This window comes from Cystoisospora suis, assembly GCF_002600585.1.
Source record: "Cystoisospora suis strain Wien I chromosome Unknown contig_1667, whole genome shotgun sequence".
NCBI lineage: Eukaryota > Apicomplexa > Conoidasida > Eucoccidiorida > Sarcocystidae > Cystoisospora > Cystoisospora suis.
Window position 1 is genome coordinate 18,420 of NW_027154467.1, and position 24,196 is coordinate 42,615.

At 54.3% G+C, this 24,196-nt stretch overlaps 5 protein-coding genes across 5 annotated transcripts; 3 read left to right on the plus strand and 2 right to left on the minus strand.

Moving 5' to 3' along the window:
* Window positions 1-733: 733 nt before the first annotated feature.
* CSUI_003692 (uncharacterized protein) lies at window positions 734-7,519 on the plus strand. Its single transcript, XM_068063887.1, has 10 exons — window positions 734-1,518; window positions 2,057-2,419; window positions 2,869-2,982; window positions 3,385-3,491; window positions 4,196-4,380; window positions 4,491-4,539; window positions 4,814-4,928; window positions 5,295-5,643; window positions 6,241-6,836; window positions 6,968-7,519. Exons 1-10 carry the CDS (start codon window positions 1,144-1,146, stop codon window positions 7,274-7,276), a joined length of 2,562 nt encoding a protein of 853 aa, XP_067924134.1. The 5' UTR covers window positions 734-1,143; the 3' UTR covers window positions 7,277-7,519.
* Window positions 7,520-7,731: 212 nt separating this feature from the next.
* On the minus strand, window positions 7,732-9,168 carry CSUI_003693 (uncharacterized protein). Its single transcript, XM_068063888.1, has one exon. It carries the CDS (start codon window positions 8,671-8,673, stop codon window positions 7,888-7,890), a length of 786 nt encoding a protein of 261 aa, XP_067924135.1. The 5' UTR covers window positions 8,674-9,168; the 3' UTR covers window positions 7,732-7,887.
* Window positions 9,169-9,279: 111 nt separating this feature from the next.
* On the plus strand, window positions 9,280-10,727 carry CSUI_003694 (uncharacterized protein). The gene is made up of 3 exons (XM_068063889.1): window positions 9,280-9,937; window positions 10,150-10,225; window positions 10,411-10,727. Exons 1-3 carry the CDS (start codon window positions 9,725-9,727, stop codon window positions 10,701-10,703), a joined length of 582 nt encoding a protein of 193 aa, XP_067924136.1. The 5' UTR covers window positions 9,280-9,724; the 3' UTR covers window positions 10,704-10,727.
* Window positions 10,728-11,132: 405 nt separating this feature from the next.
* CSUI_003695 (uncharacterized protein) lies at window positions 11,133-17,760 on the minus strand (the record flags this gene model as incomplete). Its single annotated transcript, XM_068063890.1, has 2 exons — window positions 11,815-17,760; window positions 11,133-11,462 (listed from the first exon to the last, which is right to left on the minus strand). Exons 1-2 carry the CDS (start codon window positions 14,449-14,451, stop codon window positions 11,133-11,135), a joined length of 2,967 nt encoding a protein of 988 aa, XP_067924137.1. The 5' UTR covers window positions 14,452-17,760.
* On the plus strand, window positions 17,682-23,910 carry CSUI_003696 (tyrosine kinase-like protein). The gene is made up of 4 exons (XM_068063891.1): window positions 17,682-20,408; window positions 21,043-22,216; window positions 22,647-22,875; window positions 23,297-23,910. Exons 1-4 carry the CDS (start codon window positions 18,744-18,746, stop codon window positions 23,433-23,435), a joined length of 3,207 nt encoding a protein of 1,068 aa, XP_067924138.1. The 5' UTR covers window positions 17,682-18,743; the 3' UTR covers window positions 23,436-23,910.
* The last annotated feature ends 286 nt before the right edge of the window (window positions 23,911-24,196 follow it).

The window sequence follows — 24,196 nt, forward strand, 5'->3', positions numbered from 1 at the left end:
TTCGCTACTTGCCAGAGCTTGTCGGACGGCGTTCGCTTGCAAAGAGTAGCCTGAGCCTCCAACCGCCGTCAAATGCAAAGAAGAAGTAGCAGCTGCGCTATGTTGTCTGGTTTGTTCCGCCTCAGCCTTCTACGCACACTAGAAACCTGTGTGCATGGGGAAGGAAGTGGGGGACACGATCGCCCGAGTTAGTGTGGTCTAGGCTCATTGCGGGGTTTTGCCGGAGCGTCCGGGGTTTCCGGGTCCCTTCTTTTTGTCTATTTCTGGCACAAAGAGGGGCAGTTTTTGGCTTTTTTTGGCAGCGGCAGTCCGGGAGCAGAAAAAGCATTTCCTAGCACCCGGGCGCTATGTGTTGGAGGAGACCTTCCAGCGAAAGCTCTGTGGCGTTACTCTGTGTAGATCGCTAGGTTGCTTAGCCGGGGCAGCATTAGCCGTTTGACACAACGAGGTTCGCGAACCACGCTCCGACACGGCTTCTTGGTACTTCTCGACTGACCGGCTTTTCACGACAACAGCAGTCCTCCCACAAAAAAGCATAAAACGCAAGACAGAACGACGCGCAATGTCGACCCACATCGGAGGAGACTCCCTACGGCATAATGATGACGTAGAGCCAGCTAGGTGGTGCCCGCGAGACACCATCGGCGGAGACGCCGCCCCGACGGTGGTCTCGTTCTTCAGTACCCGCCACCCCTCGCTGCAGATCCAAAAGTGTCACTTTCTCTCGGTGCATGCCTTATTGCCGAAAGCGAGCCAAAGCGCACGGGTCCACCAGTGACTTGGAGGCGCACTGCAGGGCCGAGTAGCTATTTCCGTCGCTCCGTGTGGTGGTTGCGAGTAGTTGCCTGGCCGCACAACTGAACAGTTTCAAGGCTCCACCCCACGAAAGAGGGTGCTGAGTCGTCTGAGTTCACGGTCGCGCTGGAGCGCTGGTAACCCCTCTCGGGCTGCTCTACCCTTGAAGCCTTTTTTTCTTTCGTGGGTAGTAGCCAGGACAGAGGCTTATCCAAGGCACCAGGTGGTCGTAAAGAACCGACTCCGGAAAGCGACCAACTCTCTTGAGTGATGTTCTGGGTCAGATCCATCTCGGCCCACCAAACACTTCCAGTTTCCGGGCTGTAAACAAATGAACAGGCCGCGACAATGCCGGGTATTTACGCAAAGCCGCCAAAGCGGACGGAGATGCTGAGGGAAGTGGCCTTCATGCTTTCCTTGCTTGAGAAGCGTAAGAAGGAAAACAACTGGTCAGAGGTGATGAATATCTGCTTGCCAATGCTCCTCGATGAGCTGGCGGCCGAGCGTGTAAAAGCGCGAGCGGAGGCGGCAAAGGAAAAAGAAAAACTGGACGCGGAAGCCGGGGACCAAAACAAAGTTCAATCTCTGGCGGACTTGGAAGCAAGAAAAGAGAAGGAGGTTGCAGAAGTCTTCTTCGTTGGGGGTCTCCACACCGTCCTCTGTGACCTTCTCGAGCTCGCCTGCCAGCACCCGGAGATCGGAGACGTCATGCCGATACTTAACGTGAGAAACCTCCATACGGCTCGGGGAACAGCGACAGCCCCCGGTAGCCTGTGACCGATCTATTCAGTAGTATTCCGTGTCATTTTTGAGCCGCAGCTGCGCATACAGTGGTATGAGGAGGACTGGAAGAGGGTGGTACGTCCGGCGGCGCTGTGTACGGCCCCAGAGGTTGTCCGTCCCCGGAGTTTGTTTCCTGGCTCTTTGCGTCCTCTCTCTGCACTTCGAGTGTGCAGTACGTCGAATGCTCTGCAGCCGGTAGCGCTCTCTTCTCCTGGAGTCCACGTATATAGGACGGTGGTCGATCTTGTCATGCTTTCTGAAGTTGGCTTTCAAACATGCAGCTATGCCTCGTGTCATATGCAAGAGAAACACGCATACATGCGCAAAAGTGGGCATCTTCCTGGCTGTGTTTTCGGCGCCTTCTCGAACGGCAGGCAGAAAGGTCTCGCCCTCGCACTTTTATTGAGATTCCCTTGGATAGCAACTGACTTTCCGGAATTCGCCAACTCGCTCCTCTTTTTCTGTTGCTCCCACGCAGGAGTACCAACGGCTGCTGTTGACGGAGATCGATCCCTTTGACGATGACATTGGTTGTGTGCCACTCCTGGTCTACTTTTTGTCGGAGCGCCACCACTTCTACGTAGATATACACTGGCAGCACCAGGAGTTGACACTGATGCAAAAATTCCTGTCTGCCCTTTTAAGCCTCCTCAAAACCCAGCAGGGTGCATCGGCTGCTACGAAATCCCCGGCCTCTCGCACGAGTGGAGATGCTACCGTTCTCAGGGAGCAAGATGGATCGAGTAGTGCGACGGCAGTTGCCGAACAGCCCGAGCAGACCCGGGTGGCGGCAGTGAAGCTTCTGTGCAGGACGTTGTTCTCCTACCCTCCTCACCGCGTGGTATGTCAGCGTAGATTGTTGCCACGCGACCACGTGCTAGTGTCATCCTACTCAGTGGAACGCAGAAGAGGCTATCGGAGCAGTTTTTCCAACCCCCAAAGAGGTTCCTCTTCAGTACCCGAGACTGAGACAGCAAGTGACAAGTAAGCAGTAGGTGTCTGGCATTCCGACACCGGCGCCACCTTTCTTTCGGAACGCTGGTCCAAGTTTTATAGAACTTTATGGGCCGCATCACAAGATGCACCCTACGAGGAAATTTCGTGTCTTCCGCGAAACAGAGACCGTCTGACCAATGAATCGTCTGACTATTGTCCTCTCCGTGTCAACTCTAACTTCCGGTTTCTAGGAAAGCCTGTCACTGCATTGTATACAGAACCTCATTTGAGAAAGTATTCGGCCTCCCTCACGTGGCCGAGTAAGTGTGTGTGACACGGCCTTCTGTCAATCAGGTCAGCCGCATGGCGGCGGTCTTTGATCCGCTTCGGTGCCGGACGTTGGTGGACGCTATTGTGGGCGCTTCCACACTCTGGGACACCCCCAAAGGGCTCAATCACATAGCTCAGGTACGCGTTCCGAAGCAGCAGAGTGATTTTCCGTGCGCACAGAGGGTTACCAAAGGAAAGCTGTAGGCTGCGGGCTGCTCTGCAAGAACTGTCCCGGCAGCAGCTACCTGTTCTCATTGCCAACCCTGTGATTTAGTGTAAAAACGCGCTGCGTGGGCTCGGCCACTGCCGGCTGCGTCCACTCGATACTTCAAGAGCGCAGAAAAGTAATAAGCAGGGGCTCTATTGGAAGCTTACCCCCCCTACCGCCTCACGATCTTCATTACGCTAGGTGGTGGATCTTCAGGCAGTTCCGGAGTTTGATCGGTCACTCCTAGGCTGCGTCCCTTCCATGTAGGCTTCCTGGCCATGCGTTAACCGTGGACACTAGATAGTCCTTTGTGAGTGCTACCGACTTACCAGACCACGGCGTCCATTGCTATATTCGGCATCGGCGCTCCTCTTGTCTCGGCATTGGTCCCTGCATCTCTACTTTGGGTGGCTTCTACGAATCTCATTCGCGAGTCAAGGTGAGGAACTAGGGAGAGTGGCTGGGGCACTTTGATCACTGTTCACGTGGTTGGTAGAGAGGCTGCAGGTGTACGACTGTCCCAGTGTGTATTCCAGGAGCACACACGCACACCGCTGCATGTCCTCGTACGGCGTGGTGCTGTACTGTCCGTGGAGAGCGAAGGAGGGCTGTTTGGAGATTGCAACTCTCCCGTCTGGGTGAGGAGTGTCCGGCTTGAAGCAGGTGTCTGGTCGAGGTCGCGGCGTTGACTGGAAACAAGCGCCTACCTCGACCAGACAACTGCTTCAACGAGATCGTACTTCCGCTTAGAAAAAGCTAGCCCAAGAAAACTGTTAGTCACCTTCGGTGGAAGCTGGGATGTGGCTAACTCAGCGCCGCTAGTCACTTGTCTGCGTTCTTCGAACCCCCTCCTCCACAGTTCCTCAAAACCGAAGGGAATGCTGCGCACCTTCCGTGGGCCTGCATTCGTGTGCACGCGGACCGTCACACCTGTCCCGGGGTTGCCTTGCAGTCTTTACCTTTCTCCGTTTTCTGTGTGACTGAACTAGCATCGGCTTCCTCGATGTAGACGAGTGCACAGACCGAGTTAGCCAAAGGCTGCCTGTGTGCTGGCGAGACCACATTTGGACGCCGAACAGCTTAGCGTGTGTTGGTCTGATATAACAATCCCGCCTCCGGTGTACTTCGGTCTCTCTCGGGCAGGTGCCCCTGCACGCCCTGCGAGCTTCAACGCCGTTTGATCAAGATCAGCCGAAACAGGGACGAAATCGGAGTTTTGCAAGCTGCGCAAGACAAAAAACAGATCTGCTACTCACTCGTCCGAGGTGGCATGCCGATCCTCCTTGCCAAGTTATTCCGCGCCGTCGGCGAGATGCGGCGACATGAGGGTAAGGCCTAGGCGAGCGAAGGGCGCACGGGGAGGGGAAAGCTTCTCACGAAGCTCGGTGAGATCACAGTTTCAGTCAGAGCCAGCGCACAGCTTTTTGTGCGTATACAGGTCTCTGGAGAGCGTCCAGCCCGGACAGGGAATATGATCAGGACAGCTGGTAAGGAGGCTGTGTGTTTCATGTTTCATGCTGACCGCCCCTACCAAATCCGACGACGTGATTGATGTGGGAAGATACTCTGGTAAGCTAGTAGAAAAGAGAAATGAAATCGAGTGGCCTCCTGACGGACCGTATCTATCAGGATCCGGCGACCAGTGGCCGTGGCAATCTGAGTGCCGGTCTACGTACTTTGTTCGCTCAGCCCTTCGGGTCAAGTTTCTTACCCGCGCGGCGAACAACAGTCTGGAGTGTGCGCTGTGCTTTCTGCGCGTAGCTACTTGGACCAAGCCCTGCAGTTCGCTTCGTGGACGATGCTCCTGTGCTCCTGGAGCTACGAAGAGATGCATGGGGGAGAAAGCATCCTAAGTGTTAACAACGACACCTTGCTTGTGAGTGTGGGAACTACTTCCCTCAATCAAGACCGCAAAACTATTTCACAGGTTGGAGTTCCAGTCCTCCTCAGCAAACCTGCGTCCAGGGCTAAGAGCGAACCTTGACTGATGCTTCGTGGATCTCTTTGGCAGTTGTCCCCTGGTAAATCCTTGAGTCATCCTACTGCCTGCTAACCATACTCCGCAGGACAGTCGTGGACTGCGGGCAACTGCAAGTGCAACACCCGACTTCTGTTGTACCGAAGCCGTTGCTAGTTTTTGCTCCTTAGGAGCACTTGCAGGCACGGAGCCCCAGGATGCTGCGTACTCGACGTTGACAGAGTTGAAGGTCCTGCTGGCTGTAGATTCTTGCTCTCTCATCAGGTGTCCGTCTTGGAATGCTTCCCAATCAGCCAGAAGACATTTCTCGACTCGCTGACTTCGATGGACCTTCCTGGGACAAGCTCCGTACTAGCTGTGACCCTGCATCTCATTCTGCGCCTGCCTCCGGCTACTCGGCACCGTATTAGCTGCAAATCCAATGTTGTCTTTCGTCCTCTACTAGACCACATTGGTCGCCTTCTTGCAGCGAGAGACCCGTATCCCGCCGCAGCTAAGCCCGCGCCGGAGCCTGCAGATGCGACAACGTCGGCGTCGCTCCCTCAGGAGGATCTGTGCTTAGCGAAGAATCAAGGTAGTTACGTATGGGGGGAGCTGACAGTAGCTGCCGTGAGTGAGATGCTGGCGGCTGAGCGATGGTGACAAGTACGCCGGGCTACCTGCATTTCTCTCGGATAGAAAGTCCTCGGCTCACACGGTTTGGACCGTCCAAGCACATCTGTCTCAGGTCAATCTGAGGAACTTATTCAAAGCTTATGTTTAGGTCACAGTGCCACTTCTCTTGCTAGGGTTACAGACAATGCTTAGAGAGCCATGCACTCCTTCAATGCAGACAGGGCCAGCCGATCTGACATCCAGTCGGACACGGCACCGCCCCTCAAGCGTGCGGAGGTCCCCGGTGACAGGCTTATTGCCCGTCCAGTAACATGCCACAGCTACGGCATACCCCGCTCCGGTCGGGGTGGCGGGTTTGAGACGAAATCTATCTGTTCGTGCCGGTGTCCTGCCGTCTCTGCTGGACAGTGAGTCTCTTGTAAATTCATGGGCTGAATTGCCTGCTGCGGAGGTGAAGGTATGCCAGCGGTGGTTCAGGTCCTCGGACCCGAACTCGCTGTAGTCTTTTTCTTTTACACCTTGTTCACGTTTCGATCTGATACTCCATGCCCTTGGTACGGAGGTTACAGCCTGACTACGTGTGTGTTTTCTCCAGCGGACGGCGTCGGGAACGACCAGACTGATGACCCCGGCGACCCTGACTCTCGACAAAGCCAAGTGAAGGTCGACATGCTGCTTCTGGCGCCTGCGTTTATGGGACTCTTACAGTCAGTGTTCTCCCAGGAGCTCCCAACAGAGACGGGAAATGAAGGCCAGCGCGAGCCCCCCCGGGAAGTACACAATAGAAAGGCTTTGGTGACTATGGGAATAGCTGCTTCTCAAGCTCTTGTCAATATCTATGAGTACTTGCGTCCGTTATTAAGCAAGTGGGAGAACCGGGAGTCGCAGCAGGCCTTCGAGAATAGAGAGCAGACGGTGTCTGACGTCAAAGCCAGTGGGACGCCCTTTCTTCCCTCGAGAGAATATTTGCCCCCGTTTACAGCACCCAGTCTGCTACCAGGCTTCGACTATCGCACCTTCTATTACTCGGTTACCAGCGCAATGCTAACATTACTGGGAGGGATGAAGCTTCACTCGCTTCCGGAGAGGCGCTGGCGGTTTGCAGAAAACCCGGCCGCGGAGGCAGGAGGTTCGGCTGCAATTGGCGGCCTGGCTTCTGCTGCGCGGAAAATCCTTGGTTTCCAGAAAAAGGTAGGACGACTATGGTGGCAGTAGCTGACGCTGTGGACTCTCAGTTTACTTTTCCCTCGTCGTTTCTCTTCATGTAGAGACACCGTCTAGCGCACGCGAACAGCTTCTGACGGTTGTGTGTGTTGTTACAGGAACTCGATGAAGGCTGCACCTACATCAAGAACGCCTCCAATATCATAATATTGAGGGCCGAGCAAGCTTCCGCTCTACTTCTCCGAGAGGAAGTTCAGACGCAAGTCAAAGTATTCACCGAGGAAGAGCTCTGCTGCGGCGGAGCTGAGCCCCGTGAGTCAGTGGACAACACCTCCACACCGCACGGCACGGTAAACCCAGGCGCTCCAGGAGAGGCTACCAAAAGGACTGCGCAATCCGGTGAAACGGACACTCCTGAAGACTGGAGACTTCTTACCACTACAACTGCCAGACAAGCAGCTTGTTGAACAGCAGACGGCTCAGTCCTTACCCTCCGAGAAAGAGTTCCCTGCTTGGACTCTAGAGCGGACGTGAGTTTCACAGCAATGCGGCTTCGCCAGCGGCTGACACGAAGCGGAGAGGTAGAAAGTACCGCCAGGGTGAGAGCCGTGAGATCGGTGTTCCTCTTTTCGTAATGCTGTTCGTATCCTCGCTCGAGAGCCACAACTTCGGTGAAGCAGGCAGGCTCGGTAGTTGCCGTTCATGGTGAGAACGTGTGCTCGACACATGCAATCGAGTGCACTTCACGACATATTTGAAGAGAATCTTTTTTTTTGGGATCTTACTTAACACGCGTTCGAGGAGAAATTATATTTCGCTTTGAGAGCCTTTACAAGGCGTGGCTTGGTTGGTAATTTCCTGCACTGCCGCATGGCCGACACCATCGACATAACGCCAAAGCTGAAACCGCACCAAAATCTATAGTCCGAAGAAAAAATTCCAGCACGTTTCACGTAGAACTTTAAGCGAGAACACAACTGTTCCTTCACGGGGGAGTCCCCCCCATGGACAAGAGTGTTTGAGCTGCCAGCCTCACTCTGAAAAGATGAGTTTCGATCTTAACTTCTTTGAAGACTTCCTAAAGCTCAAACTCCATCTCGCTTGACGGGTGACTCACGAGAGGGACATGCAGCGATAGAGGAGCATCCGCGTCAAACACATTGCCGACTTCTGCTCCCTGGGAAATGAACATCTCGTGCACTTTTTTGCCGCTGGCCGAGCGCAGTGTTTTGATTTCAGATTTAAGAGCCTTTTGAAGTTTCGAGAGCTTGTGAACACGCTTAGAGCACTCCTCCAGAGACAGATGCAGAAGGCTAGCATTATCCGGCCTGAGAGCGCTCGCCAAGTCAACAGGTGTCTGATCGAATTCTAGTTTCTCGAGAAGACGTTCTGGATTTTCTTCGCTAGGCAGTGTCCTCAACTGAGCAAATTCAGCATTGAGTTGTGCTTTAAGCTCCTTGAGGCTCGTCATCTCTGCGGCAACAAGATGAGATAACGGCGCCGACCCGCCATATTTTCCGGTATGCTGAAGTCGCTTTTTAATTGTCTTCTCGGCCTGGTGTTGGCGGCCCGCCAGGATCTCAACTAGTTCACGATACTTCTGGTGTTCAACTGCGACGCTGTAGTCTCGCAGGACGTGCCGGAGAGCCACGTCCATCTTTTCGTACTCTCTCCACATTTCAATCAAACCGGCGCTGATCCTCTTGTATTCGTACATGTAACTGAGGTCCTGAGGTTTCTGAGGTTTCGCACTTGGACCCGGACCGTGAGGCTCATGGTGAGAACTATGGACTGTGTGTGATGCCGCCACGGTGCCCACCACAAACGGTTGTAACCCGATGATGAGGAAGAAGTTAAGAAACATTTTAGACAGGGCCCTCGCCGAAAACGGAGATGCTGTGGGCAAACCTTCAGGAGAAATCCAAGCCCGTCGCAACACCCAGCACGGACAGCTTTTGCATAAAGAGGTAGACAGAGCGCAGATGTCCTCAATTGAGCCAGAGTAGATGACTGCTGCAGTGCCGTTTCAAGCCCCGGCCTCATGGACGTAGAGGAACAACCAAGTGAAAGGAGTCTTTTTCCACGACAGGATTCGCCCAGCAAAGACCGCCGGCCTACAGAAAGAATCAAAAGGACGCACTTTGACGGAGAAAACAGAAACGACCTCCGCATAATAACTTTTAGATCGCTCCCGAGAAATGTTTCGATGGCGGCCTCTCGCACGGCCAACCGAACAGCGGCGAGTCGCACGTATGTCAAAAGAGGAAGCCAGGACAACTAAGTCTCCCAGACACCTTAAATTCTCCTGGCAGAGTCCCCTAGACGCGTCAATATCGAATACTCTGTCAAAAGTGAAAACTCGCTTCTGTGCTGTCCGGCCAAGCCTGCCCGGACAAGACACGGAAACCAAGCCGCAAGACAGTTAGCCATCGCGCTACTGCATGCAGCTAAAACCGACTCCACATCTTCGCGGGACGCTTTATTGCTCCTTGTCGAAATTTTACTTCCCCATTCCCTGCCGAAATCGACATTTGAAGCGGATGTGTATGCGTCTCCCTTGGACCAGGCGCATCTCCTGTTGACATGTGCTAGCGGGTCACGTGCTGCGACACCGAGGGAGACTTGCAGGAGAGGTGTTTTGACTCTCAATTTGAGTCTGCTCTTTTCAATTATGCTGCACCCAGGCGGTGCTCACCATCGACTGAGTGGCACTGCTTTAAACTGTGGTCCCCGGAAGAACGCCGGCCTACCTGGAGGTTCCACCTCGCGGCAGTCCGGAGCAAGCCGGGGCTAGCTGGCGGGTCTACCTTGCTTTGCTGTGGCCCGCCTCACTACTCGAAGCCACGCGAGTGCAGGAAGCTCTTTGTCGGCCTAGTCTTTGCCAGTCGGAGTACTCAATCCTTTCTGTCGTGAGAATGTTTGCTTCATGTTGTGCTGCCGGGATGCCGGCCCGATTGTGCCCGGGTGGTGTGTCCGGCGTGGGCAACGATGTCTGCAAAGGAAGCCTTTGTGAGCCTCAGACTGTGTACATCGATTCCCTGGAGCTTTCGGTGCATGTCGAGGATCAGGTCTCGTACTACACTGGCCTTGTCGGTCTAGATGGAGCGGTGCCGCCCGCTGTCTGCACAGTAAGTGCCACAACCTGGCTGCCAGATGGTAAGGGCAGACCGACAGTCAAAGCAGAGGAATATGAGCGGACTTGCAGCGTATGGTTCGGTTCTCCTGGCACTGGTTCTTCCTACAACGGCCTATTCTCCCAGTGAATGGCGGGGTGCGAAAGAAAACTCTCCGCGTGCCTCATGATACATGCGAGCAACAACGTGCGCTTCACGACGTGCAGGAGCCTGTCCAGGCTGGTTTCCTCTTTGGGAAGTCCGGTGCAGCGATGGATACACGTATGAGCTCGGCGGCAACAGGTACGGTCAGCTACCGTGTACGTTGTGTGGGGAACGAAGCTGGTGAGATGAGTCTCGGCGTCGATCAGGAGAACGTACGCTATCCCCGGTCGCTTTTTTAGGAAGTGGCAAGGCTTCAAACTGTATAGATATCTTGGAGTGATTGAGACTCGTGGCCTTGCCTGTTGTTCTGCATGTGCGCCCAGCCTCGACAATGCCCGATCCTGAGGAGGGAGACGAGAGAGGTATTCAGGTGCCGACTGAAAATCGTGCAGGAGGCGGTTTATCCAGCACTGCTCTTAACGAGTGGGTGACACCTACTAGAAAGCCCTTCACGGCTGTACCAAATCCCCGAGGAGCAATTTGTTCTATCCCAGGAGTTGTCTCGCGTCAAAGCATGGAGCAGCTAGCTGATCCGTGCCACCGCCCAGCTCCGCTACAGTGGAGTTGTGAGAACCCGCCGTATACTCCTATGGGTATTCGACGCATGTCGGACTGAGTACTGTGGTGCTCGCTTTGTTGTCGAAATTTTCAGACACTCCTACTGTTGAAACTTCACCACCGGTTTTTTTTGGCTTGGGATAACGCCCGTTCTCTCTTGGGCGGGGTCTCGCGGCAGTCTCCCGATTTGTCTCCTCGCTAAACTCGACTGGCGGCAGTCATTCGGCCACTCGATGAAGTGAACCAGGCTAGCAGTGCGACTCTCGGTCACAAGACCGTGACTGACTGATAGCAGGACTCAGGTCCTGCGCTTCGCTTAGGTTGGAGGTGGCGGTCAGTTTCAAACTGTTCCGTGTTCACGACAATGTGGCATATAGTACGCACGGCATATTGGGCATGGAACCCACAAAAAAGTGTCTAGGCTTTCTTTGTATAGCTCCAGCAGTAAGTGCCAGTTGACAGGGGGGTTGTAGACTGCTTGGGCGCCTCAGGCAGATGTGGGCAGTCCTTCGAAAAATTGTCCCGTATCTATGTAACCTATTCCTCCGAAGGGGTCCGGACGCTGTTCGACACTGTGCACACAGGATAATGGCGACAAGAGTGAACCCACAGTTCTCCGGGCTCCGGTTGACAGATGGTCCAAGTTGCTGCTAACCGGTCGATGCGTCAACGCTGCGTGTTCTTTGTGGCCTCCTAGACCCTGGGTTGATCCTAACACCACCCCATCGGGTGACTCCAGAAGCTGCTTATGGTTTGTACCGTTAGTTTCAGAGGACGAGTCGCATCTCGTCTTCACTGGGTAATCTTCTCCCTTGATCTGCACAGGACACCGCACAGGAACACGACACGGGGTCAGCCGTGGTCTCCGAACAGAGAAATCATATCTCTGTGCACCTTCAACAATGGCCTATAACCAGCAGTCCCAATGTGCGGCTAATAGACTGACGGTCCGTGGACGCGTGTGTAACGCGCGCCCCTTCGGAGTTTCAGTGAGCTCTGGGGGCCGGTGTCAACCTTCGACCATCAGCAGGAGCGGACGGTGCGTACATGGTATAAGTGGTGACGGCCAGAGCAACTCGCTACCGGGCACGAAGCGCCTCCTGCCCCCTCTAGTGAACTCCAGTGCCTCTGCTGGACCTCCCTGAAACTTCAACCGCTTATGATCTCACTAGCTGGCAGTTCTCACGGCCGCCGCCAGGCGGACTGGTCTCAACAGTCTTCTTTCCCGGCACTCGAACAGTTGTGATCTGGTCGACAGCAAAGGCTTCAGCTCTCCTGAGAGCCTCGTCACGGTCTGCAACGGCTCGGAGCAGTCTGTCTTTCATGCGTTCTGCCTCCTCCCGGAATACCCTCTGCTCTGCGGCCAGTGACTGTAGTGCTTCAAGCAAATCCCGGCGTTCATTGAGCAAGGAAGCAACTTCAGCCTCCGATTGTTGTCGAGCAACACTTAGGTCGTCCACTTGCTTTCGTAGAGTTCTGATTGATTCCTCATACTTCGCTGGCAGAGCTTCCAACTCCTCAACCCGTGCTACTGCATCGCTGCACTGCCTCCGGACTGCTGTGAGAGCCAGGTTCGAGGTGATTCTTTCTTCTTCCCAGGCCTGCTGCTGCAGCTGAGTTCTGCACTTCACATCTTCAATTTGCAGGTCCACTAACTCTTGCATCTCGCGCTCCCGCCGTCTACTAGCGCTAAGGGCCGCATCGTGCTCGGCCACTTTTTGGCGGATCTGTGCTGTCTTGCTTTCTTCGAGGGCACGGAGCTGTGCGACATGTGCCTGAGTGGTGGCGGCCAGTTTCTCAGCTGAGTGGTCGAGACGGATTCGAAGTCGGTCAATTTCCAGCCGGCAGGAGAGGAGGTCCTTTTCAAGTGATAACTGATAAGCCCTTTCAGTAGCCTCTCGCTGGATTTGTTCCGCCGTGCTCTGGGCCTCAGTTTCATGGAGTTTCCGGGAGTAAGCGACGTCCTTCTCCCGCGACTCTCCTCGGAGTTTCAGGATCTCTTCTCGAGCTTGTGTGAGGGCTTCCTCTGTCTGCTGGTGACTCTTCTGCATATGAGAAATCTGTGAGGTGTAGTGCTCCTCAAGCCCTTGGGCACGCTGCTTGGCAGTTTCGGCCTCCCGTCGGTGCCGGCAGACTTCCATCTCTTTCTGTTCCTCAAGCTGCGAGAGTTCTTCTTTTGCAATCTTCAGCTGCCTTTGCATAGCTGCGATAAGCAGGTGATGATTTTGTTGAAGCGTGTCCTTGTCTTGTTGTCCAGCGTGTCGAACGGTGTTGAGTTCGGCTTTCAGCGACTCACTGACTGCTTTTTGGTTCTCAAACGCTGCCTTAGCCTCCGCGAGAGCGCAGTTCGAAGAGCCAAGAAAGGAACGAAGTTCCTCGGAGAAGAGATAGCCCTTCTCTGCTGCCTCTAGCCGCTCCTGCGATACCTGCCTTTCCCGCTGCAAATCATGAGTAAGAGTTGCTCCGGTTGCAACATGGTAATCCAGTTGACGAGTAAGTTCCGCGTTCTGTGCTTTCATTGCCTCCTCTGTCAGAGAGGCGATTTTTCTTGTCAGGTCGCAGCTGACGCCTCTATGGCACCGTGATATTCTCCGTGTTTGCGTTTTCTCTTCGACATGCACTACATGGTTCTGGACAGCTACGCAGCGAGACGACACGCTCGTCTGCACCTCTTGGCTGACAGTGTGTGGTGCTTCTCTGTCTGGAGGCATTTCTGCCGAGCACTCTTTGCCTGCGGTCTCGCCCCATAAAACCTCACCCTCTTCCAGTTCGACATCTTGTCCTACGCACATTCTCGATCTTCCTCTGCACGGGTGTAACCCCACTGCTCCAGAGAAATGCGAGTATTTGTCGTCCTGCGCCACACACTCTAGCAGCCTGCTCTCCCGAAACGTAGTTCCCTGCAGTGCGAGACAGTCCGCAGGCCCATCGAGCGGAGCCTGCGAAGGGGTGCTTCCCGGCTCGCTGACTGAGGCTTCACTGACTTCGCTCCAGCCGCTTCCCGCAAGTGTCAGCCGGGTTCCTGTCCGCAGCATCTCAATAGCCCTTAGTGACGCAGGATGGCCAGAAGTTTTCTTATTTCCCGCTGACAGCACCATGGGTGACTCTTGGCATGTTCGCGTTGATGAAATTCCTGCGCAAGGGCTCTCGCTGCCTCCGGCAGCGCCGAGGTCCTGGGTTGCCTCATTGTAATCTTTTTGCGTGATTCTTAATTGCTGAAGCGAGGCGGTCACCGGCACATCGGTTTCCTTGTTTGCTCTGCCCCTGTTTTTGTAGACATCGGAATGATTTACAAAGTCTTCCAGTGTGGACTCGGGTGAAGTGTTCGTGACAATGATATCCGCGTAGGAGTCCTGTTCTGTCAACGCGCATCCAAATGTTGGGCACAGCGTACTAGCATGGAGGGCAGAGCCGGGCTCGCTGCTGCTGTCGTCATCGTTGCGCTTTCGGTCTGAGTCTGCCGGAAGTGGGCTGAGACTGCCGGTTTCTGCTCGTGAGCTTCTACTCGACAGGGACGCGAGCGGCCACTCGGGACTGCGCACTCTTCGAGAAACGGGAATTCTCAAGAGAGGAACAACGTTCACTGTTTGTTGCGGCTCTACGAGCCCAGTCTCTTGCGGCGACCAAGTGGAATGTTGTTGATCGCCCTCGTCGACCGACTGGCTCTCCGGCCCGGGACTACTGGTTGTCGTCCCGCGGGCTGTCGTTGCGTTCGTCCTCGACCACGATTCCAAGTGGAAACCAAACTGGGGACTCGAACGTCTCCTACACTGTCCCACATTTTCCATACCGCGTAACTTGTTCATGAAACCGGGGGAGCTTAAGCTCCCTTAAGCTCAGGAACGACTATTGTCTGCCGTTCCTAGAAGGAGATTGTTGTTCTCCGAGCCAAGAAAGACTCGTTCATGGCATGGTTCGGGCCGTTACTGGTAACAACACACGTCTTTTCCGCCGTAAACTGAGCCTCGCTTATACAGTCTCGCGTACTTAGTGCGGCTGACATGCATGCTGTGCCTTCGTTAAGGGCCGCTAAGCCGGGGCGGACAGCTTTTCTACTGTCCCTAAACAGGCGCAAATGGCAGAAGCGTTGTCTCCCCAGCCAGTGACATTCCCATGGCCCGCGACAAAGAGGTTCCCACGCTCCCAGGCCCCACCTTCTCGGACAGCAGACTCCCCGCGAGAATCTTTCGCATTCCCGACAGTGCTCCTAAGAATTGGCATCGCCTTCGAAGCACTCTCATTCCCAGATTGCATAACGGACTCACGCGTGACACAAACGCGCTCTCGCGCGTACGCTTTCAACCAGGTTGGACTTCTGCATCTCGAGATTGACTGACTAACTGATGTTAGCTGGGCGTTGCCGTTCACTACTCCCGTGCTGCGGCACGCCAGAGACATAGTTTCCTGTGTTGGACATATGGTAAGGATCTGTTCGGAGTCGCGTGTATGCAGCGCTTTAACTGGCGATACGGCAGGGAGCTGGCCACCAATCAACTAGTGGCCAAGAACCCTCTGCCCATTCCCACGTCTCAGTAGGGGACACTCGAAGAACGCGCAGACACTCTCTCTCGTCAGCCGCCGATCTATCCGGAGAACAACTCTGATCCGGGACAACTTGTCCGACAAGGGTCTCTCACGCCCACCTCCCGAAAACATCTGGTTTGGCGTTTCCGTCTACAGCTCCCAATTTAGACCTTCAGTAAGAAACAGGCTGTCTTCATTAGAGAAGTACAGTTTGGCTGGGAGTCCTTCACGGAGCAGACCAATATCAGGTGATCCACGAGTGCGTGAATACTGGCGAGTGCCATAGGAGCTAAAGTGTCGTCCCCTCGCGGTCAGCGGCTGCGAGCTGGTCTGATGTCAGCCTGAAACTATCTGTGTGTAACCCCGGTGCAAAATACTCTGTGGTCCGTCATCCAAACGCAGTGCGCCTGCTCCTCACGGAGTCACGCCCGACAAAATTTATAGCTAGCGCAGCTTCTCCTCCTTTCGCGACGTGACTCCTGTTTGCAAGCCAGACTGCCACTGAGAAATACAGGAAGGTACAACGCGCCCGCTATCCCAGGTGCGCCGCAAACAGAGTGTCGTCACTCGACCGTGGTCGAGCAAAACTTATCACAGATTCTCAGTGCGCAAACGCCCTGCTGGGAGGGAGCAGGAACTTCAGAAAGAAAGTGCCACCATCAATAGCCCACAAACAGCACTCGCAACATCCTGAGGAACGGTACCCTCAGAAACTCATTGGAGTTTTCTTTCATCAGCTCGCCTCTCTACAAGCGGCCCTCTTCCGTGGCCCAGACCAATATATTCCAAGATGTTTGGTTTCGTCGTCAACATACTGCTGGTGAGGGTACGGTACTTCGCCTCCACGAGGAGCTACTCGCTTCACCCTGCTGAAAGGGCCGACTTCCTTTTTCATGATGAAATCCCAGACCACGCGGATCCAAGTTGTATGATGAGGTAGATCATAAAACTCTCGCGCAATCCGATGAAGCTCGGGAAGCTTAAAGCCTGGAACCCGGGGAAAATCATGATGCTCAAGATGGTATCCGGCATTGTACGTAAGAAGGTTCTCCCAGCCATACGTGCTGTAGGTTTCCTGAAGCTTCTCACCATCAGGGAACTGATAGTGTTCCGCAATCAAGTGGCCATTCAGCGGGTGAAATGACATGGAGAAGATGGACCCACCAACAAAATACATCAGACCCTTTAATCCCAAGCGCCGAAAGACGTACACATCCCACACAATGACGACAACCCAGTTGACTATCTCCATAAAGATGAGCCTCTTCGGATTGCGTAGCATGGGACGTAAGGTGTATGTCGCAGGGAACATTAGTACCCACAAGAATTTTCCCAACCGAGACTTGAACATCCGTCCTTCGAGTTCCGTTGGTATATCCGGGTCGAGCATATCCACTCCCATGTACACGTGATGATCCAGATGGTAGCGGATGAAACCCATCCCAGCCGGAGTGCCCATCGACAAATTGCTGAAGACAACGTACCACTCATTCATCCACCGCTTCGGGAACAAGGCCGTGTGCGAGGCTTCGTGCATGGATAGAAACAAAGAGTGGTTGATGGTACCACTCAGCAAGAGGGTTGCAAGCAAAATACCTGCCCAGCCAAGATTCAAATCCACAAGTTTGAACCCCAGGTAGATATTGAGCACCACACACCCAACAGCCAAAGCTGCCTCCCGGAGATCGTACCCGTACAGCTTTTCTATCTCTGGGTACTTCTCTAGAATTAAACGTCGTCGCATTGGATGAGAGATCGGCTGGGTTGTCCAGTGGAAATCCTGCGGAGTTCCATCAGGCCCAAATGGCTGTATCCGTGAGAGCACATCCGTCTTCCCGCTTCCGGCTGCAGCCCCTTCGTCTTTACTGCTGACCATTGTAGCTCCATCCTGACCCACTTTATCACCAGCTGCACAAGTCGTGTTCGCTGCCGCAACCTGTGCCCGCTTGCAGACGGCAGCCTCAGGCATTGTGCCTTCCCTTGTCATGCATGGATCGCCCTCGAAGGCTGACGGAACGAGGTTTGAAAACCTGACCGAGGTCACACGTCACATAAGAAAGCCCCGCGGGTGCGCGCCCAAACGGATGAAGCCTGCCCCAAGTCTCGAATGCAACAAAGAGTTCGGCGAAGCGAACAGAATTCTGAGAGAAGGAGAAAGTTTGGCCGCGAAAAACAGGCAGGGGGAGCAACAAGACCCGCAGCAAGGTTATTCCGAAAAAAATGCCACCTACGGGCAGCAGTCCACAATGCTAAGACCATCGCGGCCTGAAGGCGGACGCCACTCCGGGGGGTCAAAAAAGGACGCAGTCTAGTTACAAACGACTATGGCCGGTGGACTACCTGACGAATAGCGGAGATTCAATTTGTCGAGAGCGAGATTTCAGTCAACGTTGGCTGCTTGCATGCATCTCGAACCATCCAGTAACGCTGTCCATTGCAAGTCGGAAACTGCGTTGGGACAGTTGCTAGCAGTCGCTCCCAGGTGAAGGGAATCCAAAGCGTGGACGTAGATCCTTGTTCTTCCGATGTGCATGTGCCCTCCGTCCGGACTGCTACATTTCCCACCGGAATGCATCATACTTAGTCTTTCTGGATGAAGGCGGAACAACAAAATTCATAGCAACGTGGCCGGGATAAGAGAGGGCCAGCCAAGGTACAGAACGCGCGCAGCAAGCCACCGGCCCCGGAGGGTCGCCAGCTGGGGCATGGGCGGCCCAGATCTTTTTTCAACACTTGACAGGAAAAACGTAGAAGCTTTGAAGTGGCAAACAGGTTGGCCTTCCCGTCCTTTTTATCTTTTTCACGGATGCTTTGCTCGAAACTGGGGCTGCTTAGCTACCTGGGCTGCTCGGAGACTGTGTCTTGTTGCGACCTGGTGCTCTTACTGGGGGATTTCAGGCTGGGCTGTGTCTTCGTGACTTCAAGCGTGCCTGTGATCCATCACGACATCCAGAACTCTCCGTGTTTTCGTGAGTGTACATTGCTTCAACTGGAAGGAGATCCTACTCTTCTTGTCCGCCATCCATGCTCGCCAACTGCCGGCCAGCCACTATGCTACCAGGGTGAAATGTCTTCCGCACTTTGGGGCAAGTGACAGTCATGTGTCGTAGCCCCGTTTTTGGTGAGTTCTGGGGAGCTGCTCTGCCGGTCTTTTTCCCATCTGGTGCTCCGATTTTGTGCGTCGTGTAAAGCCGGCGGCGAGTCTCCATTGAACCAGCAAAGCGCACCAACAAACCGTATCGTATTTTATATGCTAGTACACTCGTCATGCGTCGCCGCTGGAGGAACGACGGTCGCGCAAGCAAAGGCAGTCCGGACCGTTCAGGAATCTACCACAGAGCTGTCGGTCTCGATCTGCTTGGCTAGTCCCCTTACCTTCGAAGCTGAGGGGCACTCCGCACGCAGTGGAGGCTGTACTCACCAGGTACGCTGATTGGTTTCCTTGACCGAGCTCAAAGTCGACGTATTTCCTGACCATTGGAAAATTTCCGCCTTCCCCCGGGAGCCGCTGAAGTGGCAGTCAGCAGATAGGGTTCCTGCTGCGTTGCTCAGTTGTCGCCTCGGACTTCTGACCATGGATCCGGGAACTGATGCGCTGCTCCCCATTTGTCAGTCGGGGGTGGAAGACAACGTACCGTCACGCACATGCAAGGTCGTTAAGGAAGGGACGCGTTTGTCAGAGCAAGGAGCAGTGACACATCGCGCAAGCGACCAGGACCCTTCGCGCGCTCATCTCCGCGAAGTGTCTGATTTCCATTCGGGCTCGAAGTATCCTGGATGTGGTTCGCTGATGAGCAAGGATACGACAGCTTTCCAGGAACAAAGAGGGCTCGCGGGGACAAATGAAGTGTGTGTGGAGCCCGATCGCACTGCTGTTGTGGCTGTTTCCACTCTCATCGACTCCTTATGCAGCGCAGATGAGAAGTCTGCATTGGGGGGTAAGTATAGTACCTCAGATCTTGCAACGACCGCGGCTCTCTTGAAAAACAAGTCACCTCCACCACCCCACTTGGAGGTCCAGATCCTCCGTCCGGCTCGGAAAATCGTGGATGCGGACGGCCGGAGAATTGCTGATCCTACCAGTGAGAGTACAGCCGCAGCACGTACTATTCGTCCGAGTGCCGGAATCACCCCTTCTGTAGTCCCACTTCAACGCAAACATTCAAACAAAGGAGGGGAGCACCTACAACGTCCTCGAGGAACCACCCTCCGTCCCACTCCCCGGGTACTGAATGCTCAGCAGCAGGGTGTTCGATCAGAAGTGGATACCCAGGAACTTCCAGGCCTCAAGAACCTACGGCGCATTAAGTATGCAGACACTTCCCCTGCAGCACAAGCATGGACTCTATTGCCAAAGAGGGGCACTGTCCAGGCAGGAACAACGTCTCGTTCCTGGTTCTCATCTTTATTTGGATCTGCTGAGTCGTCACCGGGGAAAAGTGTGGAGTCGCAGGTGGAAAGGGCGTCATCAGGGGGAAGCCTCTTTACCTCCAGGTCCTCTGTTGGCGCGCTTTTCCGCAGTCCGGAGTCCTCCGTTCCCCAGTCAGCGAGAGGTGTTTCCGACCGTCCGCCATTTCCTCAGGTCTCTCTCTCTTCTTCCCACGAGTTGTCCGCGTCCCCTCGGCCTTCTTCGGTGGAAAGTTTCTCCGTCAAGGCGCTATCTCAGAACCAAAACGCTCACCAGGATAGATCTACTGCTTCAGTCGAACCGATGGCTACGGGCGGGGAGCGGACCATCTCAGGTCTTCACTCCAAGATCGATCCTTCTCAACAGTCGACTGATGTCGCCAGTATAGCCGAGCTGGCGGCAGATTCAACGGATGCACCCCTATCAACCCAGGAAGCAGAAAGCTGTATCGACATGGTGAAACGTCAGGACTGTCAAGACACACCGAGAAACCCGGTCGCTCGTAAGGGAGATTCCAACAAGACAGAGACAGCCCCAAGTCTCACCGGACAGCAGCTACCCATGCCACAGACCGTGGGGAACCACTCTGTATCCACGACGTGCCCACCTGCGGACAAGCAGATGCCGTCGGCTTCGGAGACACGCGGAGGTGGCCCCGCGGGATTTGGAGCTTGGCAACAAAGACGGAAGAGTCGAGGAAAGCGTGCTCCCGCTGCAACCCCCCGGCCACCCACTGGAGCGACACTTCACCCTATGCTACAGAAACAAAATACGGCACCAGCTGCTTGCGCAACAGCTCCTATCTCATCACCATCCAAGACTAACACACCAGTGAGTTGCAAGCGCAAGCAAGCGGAAGACAAAGCAGCGCTGAAAGACGTCTGTTTACCTCGGTCATTCCTTGGTAGTTGGGGTCTTTCCCAGGTGGTGCTGTCGTTCCCTTTTGTCCTTTACTAACGTGCAGGAGGGCGCCGCAGTGGACACTTGAATACAAGAGTTGCCCCATGGAGAAAGACGATAGGCATATGGTTGTGCCGTGTAACACATAGACAGTTACTGACGGCATTGTCGCTGATTCGTTAGGCCCCGCTGCAGATGTAGGACAGCACAGGCAGCCGTTGAAAACGTATACATGTCTGTCCCTCACAGTCTGTGCAGGTGAGAACTTCTTTGCATCACGCAAGCGTGGGGAGGTGCCCCTCGTGGATCTTACTTGCTATCTCTCCTTCCAGTCCCGTCGCGGTATGGCTTGTCGTGGATAGGGAACCCTCATTGTACCCTGTTCTTTACGTGTTTGCATCTTATCTCCGTGGGTCCACTTCCAGCTGAGAGAACAGGTGCCTTCCGAGACTGAAACCCTGTGTGTCATTGGGAGTCCTCGAGTCTTCACGACCGAATGTGTCTCGATGCGGCATGGTATGATTCCTGTCAGTACATGTCTTTCTTATATGGTTGTGTTCCTTAGGCCACCTCAAAGGACCCGCAGTTTCCCTCATCATCTCCAGCCACAGAAGCTCGGAAGTCAACGGCAGTTAGACAAACTTGGATGCCATGCGCAGTAGAGATTCCTATTTCGGAGGTGTCGCTAAATCGTGTGATCGGGAAAGGCGCGACATCCTCAGTCTACCGCGCAGAATGGAGAGGATTTCCAGTTGCGTGCAAGCTCGTGACGTTGCCTTCACAGGGTTCAGCTGCGAGCCGGGCAGCTCAGATACGACAGGTTCTTCAGGATTTCCATCATGAGCTTAACATCATGTTACGGCTAGGCCGTCATCCAAATCTGATTCAACTGAAAGCAGTAGGGACACAGAGTGTACCGCTCTTTATGGTGACCGAGCTTTGTTCAGGGGGCTCGCTCTTCGATTTCTTGCACGGTGGACCAGAGAGAGACAGTACAAAGGGGGGGAAAGCTGTTGAGGCCCCTGGAATGGTGGAGAGGCAATCATCTGACACAAGCAACCTGAGTAACGGTCCAGTATCTCCTAATACCACACTCTCACGTGAAGAGTCGTCAGTATCGGATCGAGAATATAGAACCACAGTCGACATTCCAGGCCCTCATCACGACCCAGATTATGAGGCACTAGTGGCTCGGGCTGGTGGAAAAGCAGGAGATGGCAGCAGCATCCAAACAAAGTCATCAGGTAGAGGGGACGACTCATCTTCTGCTGGTAATCAAAATGGAACAGGCGGAGTGCAGGCGAAGGAGAAGACAGGGAGCGGAGGGTTCTGGAGTATGTTGTGGGGGACCAAAGAGAAAGAAGCGCCAAAACATCCGCCCACCCGTCCCCGCATGGGCACTGCACCGGTCCCTTGGAATATCTCCGATCCGGGGAATCCGCAGCAGCCACAATCTCAAGGATTTAGTGAGGATATTCTTTTCTCCCGCGGACCAAAGATTCCTCTTAGCTGGTCTCTTCGTGCTAGAATCGCCCTCGATCTTGCGAAAGGTTGCGCTCATCTGCATAGCTTGCAGTTCATACATCGAGATATCAAAAGCCTGAATGTACTGCTGACGGAGGCCATATTAGACCCACAGCAACAAACGACCGCGCAAGCGAAACTTGCAGACTTCGGATGTACCATGTTCACCGGCAACCGCGCCGCGGAGAAAATGTGCAATGCTGGTGGATGGGCAGGTACGTACAGGGTCGATGATGAACGGTACTCCTCCTGAGCCTTCAATGCGTCGCAGTTCAACCAGGACACCACCTACCCAGGTACCTACCTACCTACCTGTGTACGTGTGTCTGCATGACACGTCGCGGCGGTTTGTAGATTGGGGGATGAGTCGTGAGCCGGACTCGTTCGTGTAGAGTGCTTCCTCTGTCCATTGTCTCAATCTCACGTACAGGAGGCAAAGCAGATATCCGGCCGTATGAAAGTGGGTGACACGTTTCTTCTTGCGCTGAGGCGAAGTCTGTGAAAAGTCTCGTGATTTTCTCGAGTTGCAATAACAGACGGTGACAACAGGAAAGATGCCAATTCTGGTCCTTACCTCTGCAGAACACTCTGACCGAGGCAGGGGGTGCACAAGCGTTATCTCCCGTTCTTGTTTCTTGTTTGTAGGAACGGTGCTATGGATGGCGCCAGAGACTCTGTCGAAGGAAGGATGTAATGAGAAATCGGATGTTTATTCGTTTGGCATTGTTTTGTACGAACTCTTGACAAATCGCATTCCATTCCAGGAGCTCCAGGGCACGCCATACTACGAGCAACTGCCCACTCTCATCCCGGCGGGGCTTCGCCCGAATCTGGGACCACGAGCACTGCCTCCAGACGTCCCGAGTCAATTGCGGTAGGCATAGACATTCTTCGCGCGAGGCAAAAATCCCCGTCTTCGTGTCCTGAGCGCGTCATTCCAAAAAGGGCTCCTTCACTGTCGTCTTTACGGTGGCTGGGCAGGGGGGGACCAGAGCATTATACGGTCTGCTGTGGTGTAACATCAAGGATGTATCGATTAATATCATCTCTTTCCCTAAAAAGTGATCATCAGACCCCCTGGTTCTAGCAAGTACAGCCGTGTGTCTTATATGGTCTGGCACTGCCATGTTCGTGCTGGTTTGCATCGTCCAAAAGGGACCCATTCGATTGTGTTGGCAACCCCACCCGTTGTCCAGTCGCTCCTCTATCTTCCGTCTTCAGGAATCATGCTCTCTGCCTGTCGTATATGACGCTCTCCAGTGTTCTTGTTTCTGTCCGTGTGTGCGTTGTGTCAGGGCTTTGATGGAGGCCTGCTGGCGCAAAGAACCGGCCCACCGTCCGCCCTTTGTCCACCTGGTCAGAGCTCTGGAGGTGATTGTGGCGGACCTCGAGGCTCGCTCACGACCAGGGGTTGAGGCAGGAACTCACTGCTAGAATGACTGCCCCCAGTAGGTGCACCCGACTGAAAGTGATCAATGGCCGTGTTTGTGAGTGGTTGCGAAATCTTGAGCTCGACCTCGGTCACCGATCAGGGACCCGGAGCTTAGGGATACGGTATGAGCTGAGCTCTCCCCGGCGTTTCACACTGATAACCTGTGTTCGCTTGTGAACCACCTGAGAAAGTTAGTCCCCCCGCTGGCGTTTCATTAGAGTACGTCCTCTCGTACAGAGGTAAGGGTGCCGAATTTAAGTCGCGACTCCGCGGTGCTGCGCTCGCTGAGAATCTCCACACGGAGACGAAATTGCGGGTAGCGGACCTGCGTGTGCGTGTGTAGTGCTTGCATCTTGTCATGAGAAGTTCAAAGACGCAGAACCACTGCGCCTGCTGTCACTGCGGGACTGGGTTGGCAGCGGAGATTGTTGCCCGCGTTGTATCTGTAAGGATCCGACTGTAAAACAAATCGATGACGTAGGTATGCCATGTCGCACCGACCGCTAAAGACGGCCACACGATCTACCATGATTAAACTTGCTGCACCTGCCCCTACACTAGCCGTATTTTTGCATGGTCGGGACTGTTCGGGGCATCGAAGGTTCTGCCGCAAGGGGTCACGTGGAACTGGAGCAATAGTTAGATCAGGATCGATGACATAAATACTAACAAACCACCGGTTTTACTTGGAATGACTTTTAACACCGCATAGTAGGCTAAGAAATACGTTCAACCAGCCCGGGATCACAAAATATCTTTGTAT

Bases quoted from the DNA above. Each gene is read 5' to 3' on its own strand.
- CSUI_003692 (XM_068063887.1), top strand. From the start codon at position 1,144: ATGCCGGGTATTTACGCAAAGCCGCCAAAGCGGACGGAGATGCTGAGG. The intron at 2,983-3,384 runs GTACGCGTTCCG...CCGACTTACCAG, and splicing joins GGCTCAATCACATAGCTCAG to ACCACGGCGTCCATTGCTAT. The intron at 4,540-4,813 runs GTAAGGAGGCTG...TTCTGCGCGTAG, and splicing joins GAATATGATCAGGACAGCTG to CTACTTGGACCAAGCCCTGC.
- CSUI_003694 (XM_068063889.1), top strand. From the start codon at position 9,725: ATGTTTGCTTCATGTTGTGCTGCCGGGATGCCGGCCCGATTGTGCCCG. The intron at 9,938-10,149 runs GTAAGTGCCACA...CACGACGTGCAG, and splicing joins TGCCGCCCGCTGTCTGCACA to GAGCCTGTCCAGGCTGGTTT. The intron at 10,226-10,410 runs GTACGGTCAGCT...ATGTGCGCCCAG, and splicing joins TATGAGCTCGGCGGCAACAG to CCTCGACAATGCCCGATCCT.
- CSUI_003693 (XM_068063888.1), bottom strand. From the start codon at position 8,673: ATGTTTCTTAACTTCTTCCTCATCATCGGGTTACAACCGTTTGTGGTG.
- CSUI_003696 (XM_068063891.1), top strand. From the start codon at position 18,744: ATGGATCCGGGAACTGATGCGCTGCTCCCCATTTGTCAGTCGGGGGTG. The intron at 20,409-21,042 runs GTGAGTTGCAAG...TGTGTTCCTTAG, and splicing joins CATCCAAGACTAACACACCA to GCCACCTCAAAGGACCCGCA. The intron at 22,217-22,646 runs GTACGTACAGGG...TCTTGTTTGTAG, and splicing joins CAATGCTGGTGGATGGGCAG to GAACGGTGCTATGGATGGCG.